The sequence below is a fragment of the Mauremys reevesii genome, linkage group 2 (assembly GCF_016161935.1).
Source record: "Mauremys reevesii isolate NIE-2019 linkage group 2, ASM1616193v1, whole genome shotgun sequence".
Taxonomy (NCBI): domain Eukaryota; kingdom Metazoa; phylum Chordata; order Testudines; family Geoemydidae; genus Mauremys; species Mauremys reevesii.
The window spans coordinates 10,187,733-10,200,840 of record NC_052624.1 but is presented as its reverse complement, the minus strand read 5'-3'; the positions used below and the strand labels follow the sequence as shown (position 1 = coordinate 10,200,840).

General features: G+C 43.0%; 1 protein-coding gene across 4 annotated transcripts in view; it reads left to right on the top strand.

The window, feature by feature from the left end:
• The window catches only part of ADCYAP1R1 (ADCYAP receptor type I), a 182,216-nt gene that overhangs the window by 141,644 nt on the left and 27,464 nt on the right, over positions 1-13,108 (top strand). For all 4 annotated transcript variants that reach the window (XM_039527537.1, XM_039527536.1, XM_039527535.1 and 1 more), the window contains 2 exons: positions 3,326-3,395; positions 5,964-6,055. In XM_039527537.1, coding sequence (XP_039383471.1) covers positions 3,326-3,395; positions 5,964-6,055 — 162 coding nt within the window. The remainder of the gene's footprint in view (positions 1-3,325; positions 3,396-5,963; positions 6,056-13,108) is intronic.

The window sequence follows — 13,108 nt, the reverse complement described above, 5'->3', positions numbered from 1 at the left end:
CATATGCGGCCCACAATGGTAAATAGGTTGAGAACCATTGGGCTAAACCATTGAGTACCTAAGGTTGGACTCCTAAATACCAATTTAAGCACAGAAGTAGACGTGATACAGTGTTCCGAGTTGCTGCCCTTTGAAGCCAGTGGGAATTGCAGGCGCTCAGCATCTCTGAATATTAGATCCCAACTTCACCGAAGATTGGAGATGTTTGGATCTCAGGTTCTGGCTCAGGTCCATCTCTCTTAAATTCCCTTCTTAGTGATTCAGTGACTGACTACACATAAAAACCTCTCTCCATGGAGGATTTTTTTTTATCCAATGTTCTATTTTGATGATAAAACAAATTAAATCACCTATTTCCATGCAAAACAAGCCAGAAATCCCTGTTGTATCATTATGATGATTATAGCACTGGTCCTAAATGCATTAATTTCTTTTAGAAATCCAGATGGTCCCAGTTTTGGGGAGTAAATATCTCATGGGAGGAAAAACCTTTGCTGCTTTCTTTCTTAGAAGTTCATTAACATTTAGATGGAGTCTAGCTGAGTCTCTCAGTGGCTATTTTTTTTTAAAGATCAGCTAGGTTTGTTCAGGGGTGGGGAGGAAAAGCCAACATGAGTCTGACAACATTTCAGAAATTACGGGGCGGGGAATCCACCGAGAGAAAGGGAAAGGTCTGAAATTTAAAGACACTGACTTCAACTCCTGATTCAGCCGAGTGTAAGTGAGAAGGGAACTGGGTCTCTGGGACTAGATGGTGCTGTCTGCCAATCCAGAGTAATACCACTGAAGGGAATGGAGTTTCACCAGAGCTCAGAATTTGGCATCTAAAAATAGAAAAGGGCCTTCCCCCCAAAAGAAGAAGTCATGTGGTTCTGGTCTCCACAGCAGGAAGCCACTTGCACCTGTAACAGAGCCTGCCTGAGGAGTGCAGTTTTTAAGTCGATACTTACATGCCCTGCTGTTTTCTCATTGTTTTTCATATTCTAATGTGCTCTTACGTCACTGACTCATAAGAAAAGGAAAAGTGGCTGCTGCTTCCACCCCTTCCATTCTGTGGGAGGCACACGGGTTGGGCTAAAGTGGTCTTGGGAAATGCACATTTTGCCCTTGTAACTGCTTATTTTAGAAACCAGCCCATGGGCAGTCAGGTTCAGTGGAGAGTGCAAGAGTCATGCCTAGTGGTCAAAGCAGGAACTGGGAAGCAAATCCAGTCCCAGGGCCCAGGCTGGAGTCAGGAACCAGTAGCCATTCCAGGAGTCAGAGCCAGGGCTAAGAGCCAGGCCAAGGGTCAAAACCAGGATTGGAAGCCAGTAGCCATGCCAAGGGTCAGAACCGGAGACAAGAACCAGGGTCAGGAAACTGGAGCCGGGAGCAAGCTGAGATAGTTAGGACTGAGCAGGAACATGGTCGTGGAACAAGGCAATAGCAGGAGTAAGTCTGGAGCACGGCAGGGAGCAGCGGGCACAGGGAGGATCGCGGCTGTGGACATGAATGCATGGAGCGGCTAGAGAGCTGCTGCCGGGCTAACAGCCAGCCAGCTGCTCTTCCTGGCCAGTTAGGTGGGGCAGTCAGTCAGGGAGCCTGCTGCAAGCCAGCTGCACTTGTCAGGGTGCCAGAAGACAGACTCTGTTCCGGGCCCTGATCCCTGACATCTGATTCCTTTATAGACAAACTCTTAGCCACAAAATGATGCATCTTAACACTGCAAAACTACTTTCAATGATGTTCATATGCTAACCAGACGTGGTCTCCCGCACAAGCCCTCCAGAGCAGGACTAATCTCTGCAGGGTCCTGACATATTCAGTTTTACAGATCCTAGCTGAAATGTTCACAAGTGCCTGCGTGGCTTAAGGGCACAAGAATCGTTGACTTTCAGTGGGACTCTTGCTCCTAAGTCACTTAGGCTCTTTTGAAAATTCCATTCACTGTGTGTGTCGGGGGAAAAAATACAGGCCATTGTTTGTGTCTGACCCATTAGACCCTGCCCTAGAATTTCACCCTATATATATACTTTTCCTGTCTTAGACAACTTATGGAGTAGTTCATTTGTGGGTATGATGGGGAAATTTCATATCTGTGCACCACATACACATGTGACATACACATGGAAGATGGAATCTGGCTCATACACATTTTGTCTACTCCCACACATGTACACACAACAAAGGGACCATAGTTTTTAATGTACAGGTTTCTACTCTCCTCCTCTGCCCCCCGCTCCTGCAACGTTTTGCAGGCAGGCATTTGAAATACATAAAAGGTAAAGATAAACTTCCACCGTATTAACATTTTGTTCTTCTGAGTTCTTTTCACTGTTGGTTAGAATCCGACAACACATCACTAGAACCAGGATTTACCGTTGTTATTCCAGTGAGGAGGAAAGCTCACGACGTCAAGTGCAAAGCATTTTATGACGCCTGAGGGTGCTAGGAAAAATAAATCCCAATGGATAACCAGGCTTGGTTTGTTTTAAAATTAAAACCATTGATCAAAAGCTGTGCAGGGGGGAAAGGTCAGATGCATGTACAAGAGAAAAAAGTTTGCACTGTTTGCCAATTCTAGAAATACGTCCAAGGCCTGAAAACCCAAACTTTCTGTTGACCAATTTAGCCCTCAAATGAGTGTCTGTATGTAATCCTCATGCAGTTCCATAGGAGTCAATTGTGCATATGAAGGCAGAATGCAGATCCAATGGGCAGACATTTGCTTTAATGATAGATTGCTGCAGAGGACATTACAACAGTTAAAATACGAACTGACCTACACATTTGCCCAAAACTCAGTCTGAACTGTCTAAAATAGCACTTTGCTCTTCTGCACAGTAAACTTCAAAACACCCCCTTGAGCTAGTTAAGTGCTTGAATATCCATTTTGCAGACAGATGGACTGATGCGCACATGCACTTGGGGCCAGATTTTCAAAGGTGCCTAAGGACGCAGATCAGTGGCTAGCAGGATTTCCGGCAGTGCCTAAACAGGTGAAGCACCTACCTGTGATTGATTTAAATGGGAGTTAGGTGCCTAACTCACTTAAATCTCAAGAGACTCCTCTTTGCATATTAGGGTGCCTAAATACCTTTGAACATCTGGCCCCAGGTGATGTGGCTAAGGCTGCATAGGGAAGTCAGTGTCAGAGACAGGACTGGGAACTCTTCTTTCTTGACTCAAAGTCTTGTGCTGTAGTTGCAAGACCTTCCTTTCCCTTTTGTGACAAAATTCTAATAGAAGAAAATATCAATGTACTGGTGTGTCCGGTGGTCTCTTTATCTCTCTCTCTCTCTCTCTCTCTTCTCCTGAATCCCCCTTTATTTTTTAATTATTTTAGCTGCTGGGACATGAATGATAACACTGCCCTGTGGTGGGTGATAAAGGGCCCCGTGGTTGGATCAATAATGGTAAGTAACATATGTAAGAGATAGCTCTTCATGGCTCTCCTTATGAGCTAAAACCGAATTAAAGCCAATGACTCTACAGGTTGTCACGTAGCAGAGGGCGAGGCTGGCTAGAAATTGCTCTGCCCTAAGCAAATTGGAAAATACCTGCTATTATGTAACACATATGTACCCAGGTATTACTGCTCCCAGGGTTCACAGACACCTTTAGCATGAAGGACCTCTTTCTGGCTCTGGATAATAAATCACGCACATCTCTTATTGAAGTGATTAATCACTGGAATAAACTAGCAAGGGAAGTGGTGGATTCTCTGTCTTCTGGATGGCTTTCTGGAAGATGTGCTTTAGTCAAACACAAGTTATTGGGCTCAAAACAGGAATAACTGGAGGAAATTATCTGGCCTGTGTTACATAGGAGGTCAGACTAGATGATCATAGTTCTCCCTTCTGTCCTTAAGCTCTATAAGCCAATGGAAGTCCTAGGTGGGGCATCAGGAGGACCCTGTCCTAGGCAGTATATACTTGCTGTCATAGGCCCACCAGGCTTGCTTTGTCCCTATCAGCTGTACAATCAGTTGCACATGTACAAAATGGGAAATGACTGCCCAGGAAGGAGCACTGCGAAAAAGGATCTGGGGGTCATAGCGGATCACAAGCTAAATATGAGTCAACAGTGTAACTGGGATGTATTAGCAGGAGTGTTGTAAGCAAGACACACAAACTAATTCTTCCACTCTACTCTGTGCTGATTAGGCCTCAGCTGGAGTATTGTGTCCAGTTCTGGGTGCCACATTTCAGGAAAGATGTGGACAAATTGGAGAAAGTCCAGAGAAGCGCAACAAAAATTATTAAAGGTGTAGAATACATGACCTGTGAGGGAAGATTGAAAAAAAAATGGGTTTTTTTAATCTGGAAAAGAGAAGACTGAGGGGGGACATGATAACAGTTTTCAAGTATATAAAAGGTTGTTACAAGGAGGAGGGTGGTAAATTGTTCTCCTTAACCTCTGAGGATAGGACAAGAAGCAATGGGCTTAAATTGCAGCAAGGGAGGTTTAGGTTGGACATTGGAAAAAACTTCCTAACTGTCAGGGTGGTTAAGCACTGGAATAAATTGCCTAGGGAGGTTGTGGAATCTCCATCTCTGGAGATTTTTAAGAGCAGGTTAGACAAACACCTCTCAGGAATGATCCAGGTAATACTTAGTCCTGCCATGAGTACAGAGGACTGGACTAGATGACCTCTCGAGGTCCCTTCCAGTCCTATGATTCTATGATTCTATAGTAGAGCCATACTGGTTATAAGGCTTAGCTATGTGGGCGCAGATGCAGAGACTAAAATGAATTCAGAAAATAATAATGCAACGATTGCAGGTAGAGGAGCGTAAAATGAAATCGTACGGATCCTGCAATTCCCGGTGACAGATCACTAAGGGGGATTCACCCCTAGAGGATACGTAGGTGATGGTATTTCCACCCCCCTCCCTTTGGGTTTTCAGTGAAGGGAAAGCTAAAAATTATGTCTGGGGCTCTGATGGTGGATGCTGCTGAGGGGATGCACTGAGCAGAGCTGGTTGCAATTTCTGACTATTTTTTTTAATAAAAAATGCAGCAGCATTAAAATCAAATTTTTTTTTTAAAACATCTCTATATGGATGAAACGTTTGATTTTTGTATGGAAAAAAGAATTTCAGAGCCCGGGGACCATGTTAGCTTTTGTTTCCGCGGGTTTTTTAAATCGAAAAATTTAAATTTTTAACAGAAACAAATTGGGATTTATTTTTTTTTACCACTTCTAGTGCTTGGTCAGGGCATTCCCCAGCTGCAGTGGCCAAGTCCCCTCACTAGCCCGCACTGCCCGCTCTTTGGGTACTGCAAACCCTCCCTCTGTCTGTCCTTCTGTAGAGGAGGTTGCAACCATTTTATTCCACCACACCTGCTCCCTTTTGTGGACATTATTCCACCACAGCCCCTCCCCGCCTGCATGGATCTGTGAGTTGAATCGAGCCTCAGGACTGCAAGGAGCAATACAGCAAAACCACCTGCCTTATCATCACTCAGTAAGAGAACAAATCAGCTCTTCCTTCACATGTAGCCTGATTCCGAGAGGTGCTGAGTGCATGAAGTCAATGGGAGTTGAAGGTACTCAGTACCTCTCAGGACTAAACTCTGGCCGGCCAAGTACAGGCGTTCAAGGATTTGTTTCCCTTGCCGTTTTTGATAATGACAAATGCTGAAAACGGTTTACGTAAGCCTCTCATTAACTGTTGCTGGTAAAGGCATGCTCAGGCACGCAAGGGAGTCTGTGCCCACAAAATCTGGGCTTAGGGCAATAGAGAAAATGGGAATGCTGCCTCCAGGGCATATTGCCCCACTATTAGTCATGACCCTGCAAGATCCCCTCTCCACTGAGGTTCTGCAGAGTTCCAGCTCTGCAGATTTGGGAGGAGTGAGGCAACAGGGGCCAGCGGGTCAGACACTCCTTGTCATAGTAAGAGAAATACGGCATGGCTAAGAGCATTCTCCCCATAAGCCAGGATTGCTTTTCACTTCTCTTTTTCTTCTCTTCCCAGATAAATTTTGTTCTTTTCATTGGCATAATCGTTATCCTTGTGCAGAAACTCCAGTCGCCTGATATTGGGGGCAACGAATCCAGCATTTACTTGTAAGTACAATGGCTGTCAAATAAGCAGTAATTAATTCCGATCTCTAATATACACATAGGAAAAACACCCTCAATAGAACTCAATTGACTTGTTTGGCTGTGTCATAGAGTCTATTAATGATTTTTTTTTAATCCAACAGCCACCAAAATACTTTTTTTAGTGCCACCTTTGATCTCTCTTTAAAGCTCTTAGAAAATAAATTTCAGTGCTATATATATATATATTTTAAAAAAGGATTATGCTCAGATCAGTTATTTGGAAATTAACGTACTGTCCAGGCTTCGAGGATTATTATATTTATGGGACAGTTTGCTGTGCTTCATATGTTCCAAGGACCTGATCCAGAGTCCATTGAATTCAATGAGAGTCATTCTGTTAACTTCAGTGGACTTTATCAGATTCTAAGTTACGAAGTCCTTGTGAAGTTACATATATTCCCATTTTTGGATGGTAATTTTGAATCCATTCAACATAAACTAAACAATCATTATTGTTCTTTAAACTGCTTCAAAGCTCACAACTAATCTTAATTATTTCCATGTGAGGTTTTAAATCAGAGCTTGTTTTCATTTTCCCCTTTAATTTTTTATTTTTTTTTCAAAATATATATCCTGTCCATTAGCTCCTACTTCTTCCTCCTCCTAGAGAGCTGTTGTTAACATTGATTTGTCTGTAAATCCCCATGTCCGGTTTGTGTCTCCCATTAGAACGATTTTTGTTTTTCTTTTAAATACTTACGGAATGTTGAAAGGAAAAAAAAATAGTTACAACATGTCTGGTGCTTCCCCCAGTTTCCTGCCTAAGGACTAAGCAGGTTTCCCTTGCACCTTTCCAAAGTCCAAGCATTTTGTGCACGCTAAAACCCTGATTATTAGTCTGGCTTCTCTGCTTAGCACTGAAAAATCCAATTTAACAGGTTACAGGAGGAGATTTCTTAGCATGTAGGATTATGCTTAAAATTTCTATCTAATGCCTCCACTGTACCTTTGATAGCTACAACTGCAGCACGTTTGCACAGCCCAGTGCAAAAGTTCTTACTTACACAAAAATCCCATTGAGGTCTGTAGTGTAGTAAGCAGTTCATTTTGTCACTGTTAAGTCCTGGACAGAGCATAGAGAGATCCTGTGTAGTGACCATTTTTAAGCTAATTTAGAAGATAGAATTTCAGGATCTTTGTCTCTCTTCAGCATCCTAAATAATTCTCTTTGCATTCATTGCTATGGAGGCTTGTGTCTATGACAAAACACTGCAAAATCAACATTTGCCAAAGTAAGCATTGCAGGTTTGGTCACTACAGGAACCCATAGTTCATTGTGTGAATTGCATTGACTCACTGATGAAGATCAATTTTTTCCTCCTATCCTATTATGTTTGCATGAAATGGTGGCGTTTCTGTAGATCACTTCCTCCTTTTGATCTTCCCTAAATGGAAAAGCCGTTTAATTAAGGTGTTTCACTCAAAGCTGTAAGCTTTATACCCACAGACCTAAAGAATGCTTTAAATACATTCTGCGGATACACACTGCTGAGACTTACCACTCAGGAGAAACTGTAGTGGCTAGGTTAGCCGTCTTACCCTCATGGTTTGCCCAATCCAGTGCATGAAGACTTCCCATGTAATTGCTTGCGGGAAATCCCCGCTGCATCTCAAATGGCAATCTAGATGTGCAGAGCCATTTCTTCCTCTGAATAGCTAAGCGCATGTTTGCTGCACATCTATTACATATGAGGCAAAGCATGCCATAAATTCAAATGATCAGATTAGGCTATGAAGCATCCTTGCCATTTTTTAGTCAATACGGTTTCACTGATATTTTTCCTATGTGTATAGTTGGCAACCAGAACAAGAAAACATCATATTTTCTGTTTCATTCGCTGCCTTTATTTTTTCATATTTGTTTGCAACTTTATAAATGGACATGTGTAAATATATCCTTCATTTATGTACGTGTTATGAAGTGGAGTGTTGTTTATCCAAACAGATTTAACAGTAGCAAATGCGTGTAAAAGTGATGCAAGAAATTAAAAATGTATGCATAGATATACACAGGCAGATATAGTGTGTATATATATACACTGCATACTGTATACAAATCTGTTATAACAGCAGAGGTATGGTTATGTCACCATATTAAAACTCCCATGGCATTTATCCTAGAGCCCATAATGAATATCTGCCCTGCCCTATTCTGTTATCTCAGACTAACAAATGTTTAGTTTGCCCATTTCTTTAACCAGACAAAAAATGAAACACTTCCACCCATTTCTGCAGTAGCCTGCACACACCTCATATCAACAAACATGCTAAAAGCAGTTTGTTTGGGTTTTATCTTTTTGTTCTAATGTACCATTTTGAAAAAAGCACTGTGGAATTCAGTAGTGTCAGGCTAAATGAGAATGAAAGACAAGGAAGCTCATTCTGTATCCCAGCTGTGAATCCGCAGACATGAGTCACATGGATGAACAAATACATTTTCATACTGTTGAATACTGGTTGGAAAAAACACTTTGGGTGAAATCCTGGCCCACTGACCTCAATAGGAGTTTTGGTCTAGGACCAAGAATTGGGGCCAGAATTTCATCCTTTATTATTAAAATGAGACAAGCCATCAAAATTCCCACTCAGACAGTCCCACTGGGGTCAACTCAGTACTCAAGCCCCGGTTCAGCAAAGCACTTAAGCACACGTTAACTTGTTCAGCCAAGGAGTTAAACATGTGGCTGAGTCCCATTGACTTCAATGGGGTAGAAGCACATGCTTAAAATTAAGCACCTGCTCAAATGTTTTGTTGAATCAAGGCACTAATAAACTGGAGGTTCACGGGTATATCTATGGGCAGAATTTAGCTTATTCAGTTTAGTGGAACTACTGCTATTGCTCATGTGAATAAGGTGAACAAGATTTAGCTTCTTTGTGTTGCCCTAAAAAGATCACTGTGAATATGTTGATACACATACACACACACACACAGAGGCAGAGAGAGAGAAAAAGAAATGTCATACAGTACTTTAGGATAAGTTAATTCATACATTTCCATATTAAAGAGCATGTGTATCTTTTTTGTAAAGACAAATACTCTTTTCACCCATATGGGACAAAAAAAAATTGCATCCCTACATTATATTCATCCGTTAGGATAATTTTATATGTTGGATTTAATTGAGATGATACATTAGATGACCCATATATAAATTAATATGTAAATAGTTCCTTATATATTAAAGTTCATACACACAAAATATGATCTACTGTCCATGTATATGAAACACACATGCCCTTTCCACATGGGTAAATGTGCCTGTAACTCAAGAAGAATTCTCAAAAGCTGGTTACTGGCTTTGAGAGGAAATTTTATATTCCTATTATCTATAGTCATTTTATCAACTAGCTTATGAGTTTGCTTTTGCTTTTTTTTTTTAAATCCTGTTTCCTAGACACCATGGGCTAGATTCACAAAAGGAAATAGGTGCCTAAATCCAAAAATCAGACTCGACTGGGGTTCAAAAACCCTCTGTTCAACTGCCATCTCTAGGTGCCGAAAAGCCTAAAATCACTCAGCACCTAAATTTTTGCAGTAGATATTCCTTAGGCACCTATGTTTCTGCCTCTGAGCATGCACACTGCAGCCTTGTGCCAGTCATCCAGAAACCTAAGCCCCAGTGTGATTCATGAACTGGGTTTCATCTGCTAGGTGGAGGGATAGCTCAGTGGTTTGAGCATTGGCCTGCTATACTGAGGGCTGTGAGTTCAATCCCTAAGGGGGCCGTTTAGGGATCTGGGGCAAAAATCTGTCTGGGGATGGGTCCTGTTTGAGGAGGGGGTTGGACTAGATGACCTCCTGAGGACCCTTCCAACCCTGATATTCTATGATGATCTAACTTGCTGTGGGGCCTGATCTAGAAAGGGCACCTACAGAGGAGTTCACAACAAAATGGTGGGTGGAGAAGCACAAGGACCTCCCTCATAACTCTAGCACAGTAGTTAGAGCACTCACCTGGGATGCTGGAGACACCCAATTCAAGTTCCCCCACCACATGGTTTGGAGAAGGATTTGAACAGGCATCTACCACCTCTCAGTTGGATGCCGTATCCATTGGGCTGTGGGGTATTTTGATGCAGGGCTGCCTCAGTCTCTCCTGTTGAAGCTGTTCCATTGTGGTTAAGTCATTACAGAAAGGTAATAGGATCCTGGGTCTCCCAGCTCCTGGGTGAGTGCACCAACCACCAGGCTACAGACTCATTCTCATACTTGTCCTTGCTCTCTCTCTCTGGCCCAATGATCCTTTCCTTATTTATCCCCAATGGAACAGCTTCCAAAGGAGAGACTGAGAGAGCACCACATCAGAATATCCTCTAGCCCAGTGCCTGGGTCGCTCACCTGAGATGGTAGATCCCTATTTCTCCATAAGGTGGAAGGGGAACTTGAACCCACAGCCCCAGGGGAGTGCTCTAACCACTGGGCTAAAAGTTACAAGTAGGGCTGTTGATTAACTGCAGTTAACTCACATGATTAACTGAAACAAATGTATCACAATTGAAAAATGAATCATGATTAATCGCACAGTTAAACCATAGAATACCAAGTGAAATTTATTAAATATTTTGGGATGTTCTTCTATATTTTCAAATATATTTCAATTACAACAAAGAATACAAAGTGCACAGTGCTCACTTTATATTATTATTATTACAAATATTTGCACTGTAAAAAGGATAAACAAAGACAGTATTTTTCAGTTCACCTTATACAAGTATTGTAGTGCAATCTCTTTATTGTGAAAGTGCAATTTACAAATGTAGATTTTTTTTCTTGTTACATAGCTGCACTCAAAAAACAAAATAATGTAAAACTTTAGGGCCTACAAGTACACTCAGTCCTACTTTTTGTTCAGCCAATCGCTAAGACAAACAAGTTGGTTTACATTTATGGGACATAATGCTGCCCACTTCTTATTTACAATGTCACCTGAAAGGCAGAACAGGCGTTCACATGGCACTTTTATAGCCGGCATTGCAAGGTATTTATGTGCCAGATATGATAAACATATGAATCACAGTAAATATCATGGTAAATCAGTCTCCTGGGAGTGACTCCTTTAGTGGACTAGGACCTAAGGACCCACAGGGCCTGGCCCGTCAGCACCAGAGATTCCTGTCTCTCTCGGTGACTGCCTGCAGCGAATCCAGCCAAGCCGTATTTCTGTGGGAGGCTTGAACTGGGTCCCTCTAAGCCACAATGCTCTAAGTGTGTATTGACAGCGATGTAGGCAGCCCTTGCAAAGCAATGTAACCACTAGTCACCAGGCACACAGAATATGAAAGTCCTTTGGCTACCATAGAGAAATTAAGGTTAAATCGTAGTCCATGCTGGTTAGCTCAGGCCCCCGGCCAAGCTGTAATGAACCCCATGTTCGGGCTCTGCCTCTCTCACTCTCAGTCACTCTCTCAATCTCAGCCCTTAGTCAGTTCCCAGGTGAGAAAGCCCAGACTCCTTCCAGAAGCCAACCCTTTATCCCCCAACCCTCATAGCTTCCAGTCCTTTGCTCTCAAGCTGGGGGTCTTTGCTCAGCTTCCCTGCTGAGAGGTGGGGAAATCCATCTCCCTCTGGGTTCTTGGTTGCTAGGTGTCAATTTTCTGGTGACTGGGTTCTCCATTGTCGTCTTGGATTTTCCACTGGTGTGGAGTTGGCTTCGGACAGTCTTTTTTAATGACTCATTCAGAATCAGGTAGCTAGGCAACAGGCATTGCTATGTCTCTTAGCCTGCCCTGAGAGCAAACTTGGTCATTTTCTCCCCACTGGGTAGCCATGCAAAATATAGGGGAAACTGAGGCACACACAGGCTTCATAAAAATATTACAGCAAATTCTCATTTTGTCACTGCGGAAAAGCCCAGGAGAGTATTTTCCACTGAGAATCACAAGCAGAGGGAAGTGCCTCCCTGCTGCCTGGACTTAAGCACCTACTTCCAAAAGAGAGCTGGCTTGACACCTCCCAGTGTACACCTACACTACACACTATGCCTAAACTCTGACACAGGTTTGTGCACAAACCCCCCTTCCATCCACACAGAAAACAGTCTGCTTCAGACCATCAGGCACTCGGGATCAGGGTCCTAGGCTCCTACTGAGGGGACGGTCAGAGCCCGAGCATGGCTGGGACTTTGCAGTGTGGACGCAGCTCAAACCACAGACCCGTGTGAGAATGTCTGCGTAGTGCAGTGTGGATGTATTAGCTCAGCTGTGAGGCCCGGGTCCTACAATGCAGTGTGGACACTCAAGTGCATGCTGGGTAACTCCAAGCCTACAAGCCTGGATCCCACAGACCCAGGTTGACAATGCAGCTTAGGCAATCCCCAGTGCTGGATTTTCTGAAGTCCATTCTGAGACGCCTGTCTGTCCCCATTCGTTGTCTGCCTAACACAGGCTTTGTGAACCCCAGTGACTTTTTAGGCATCTAAAAGTGAGGCACGGTGATGCTCAGCATCGCTACACGTAACTTTCTTTGCGACTCTACCCCCGTGGCTCTGATTCTGTCAAACACTTAAGCACATCCTTGACTGTATGGAATTTAAGCATGTGCTTACGTGCGTTCCTGGATCGGGTCTCAGGGGGCCTACTTTCCCATTGCCTTGTGCAGTCATTTCTACCTGTGCGAAAGTGGGCCAGATTCTCTGCTAGCATAACTCCATTCAGTGGTGCTCTTAACAATCTGGTTTCTTAGGTTTCCTAGACTCGTCCCAGAAACATTTAACAATAAATTCATTTATTTTCTCTGCTTAGCTCATACGTATATTGGGTGGCCCAATTCTTCATTCCTTGGGTACCCCACTGAAGTTAATGGGAGCTCAGAGTGCACCCAGAATGCAGGGTCTAGTCCCTGAATATCAACCACCAGTAAATAGGTACCACTATGGTTCATACATCATACAAACGAATTTTACCAGCATGCCACAAAGTCATATGTATCTCTGTTCACAGACCAACAGTTTCACTATAAAATGATGTCACACTGCATTCATCTATAACTGCCCCATAAGGGCCTCTTCGCTG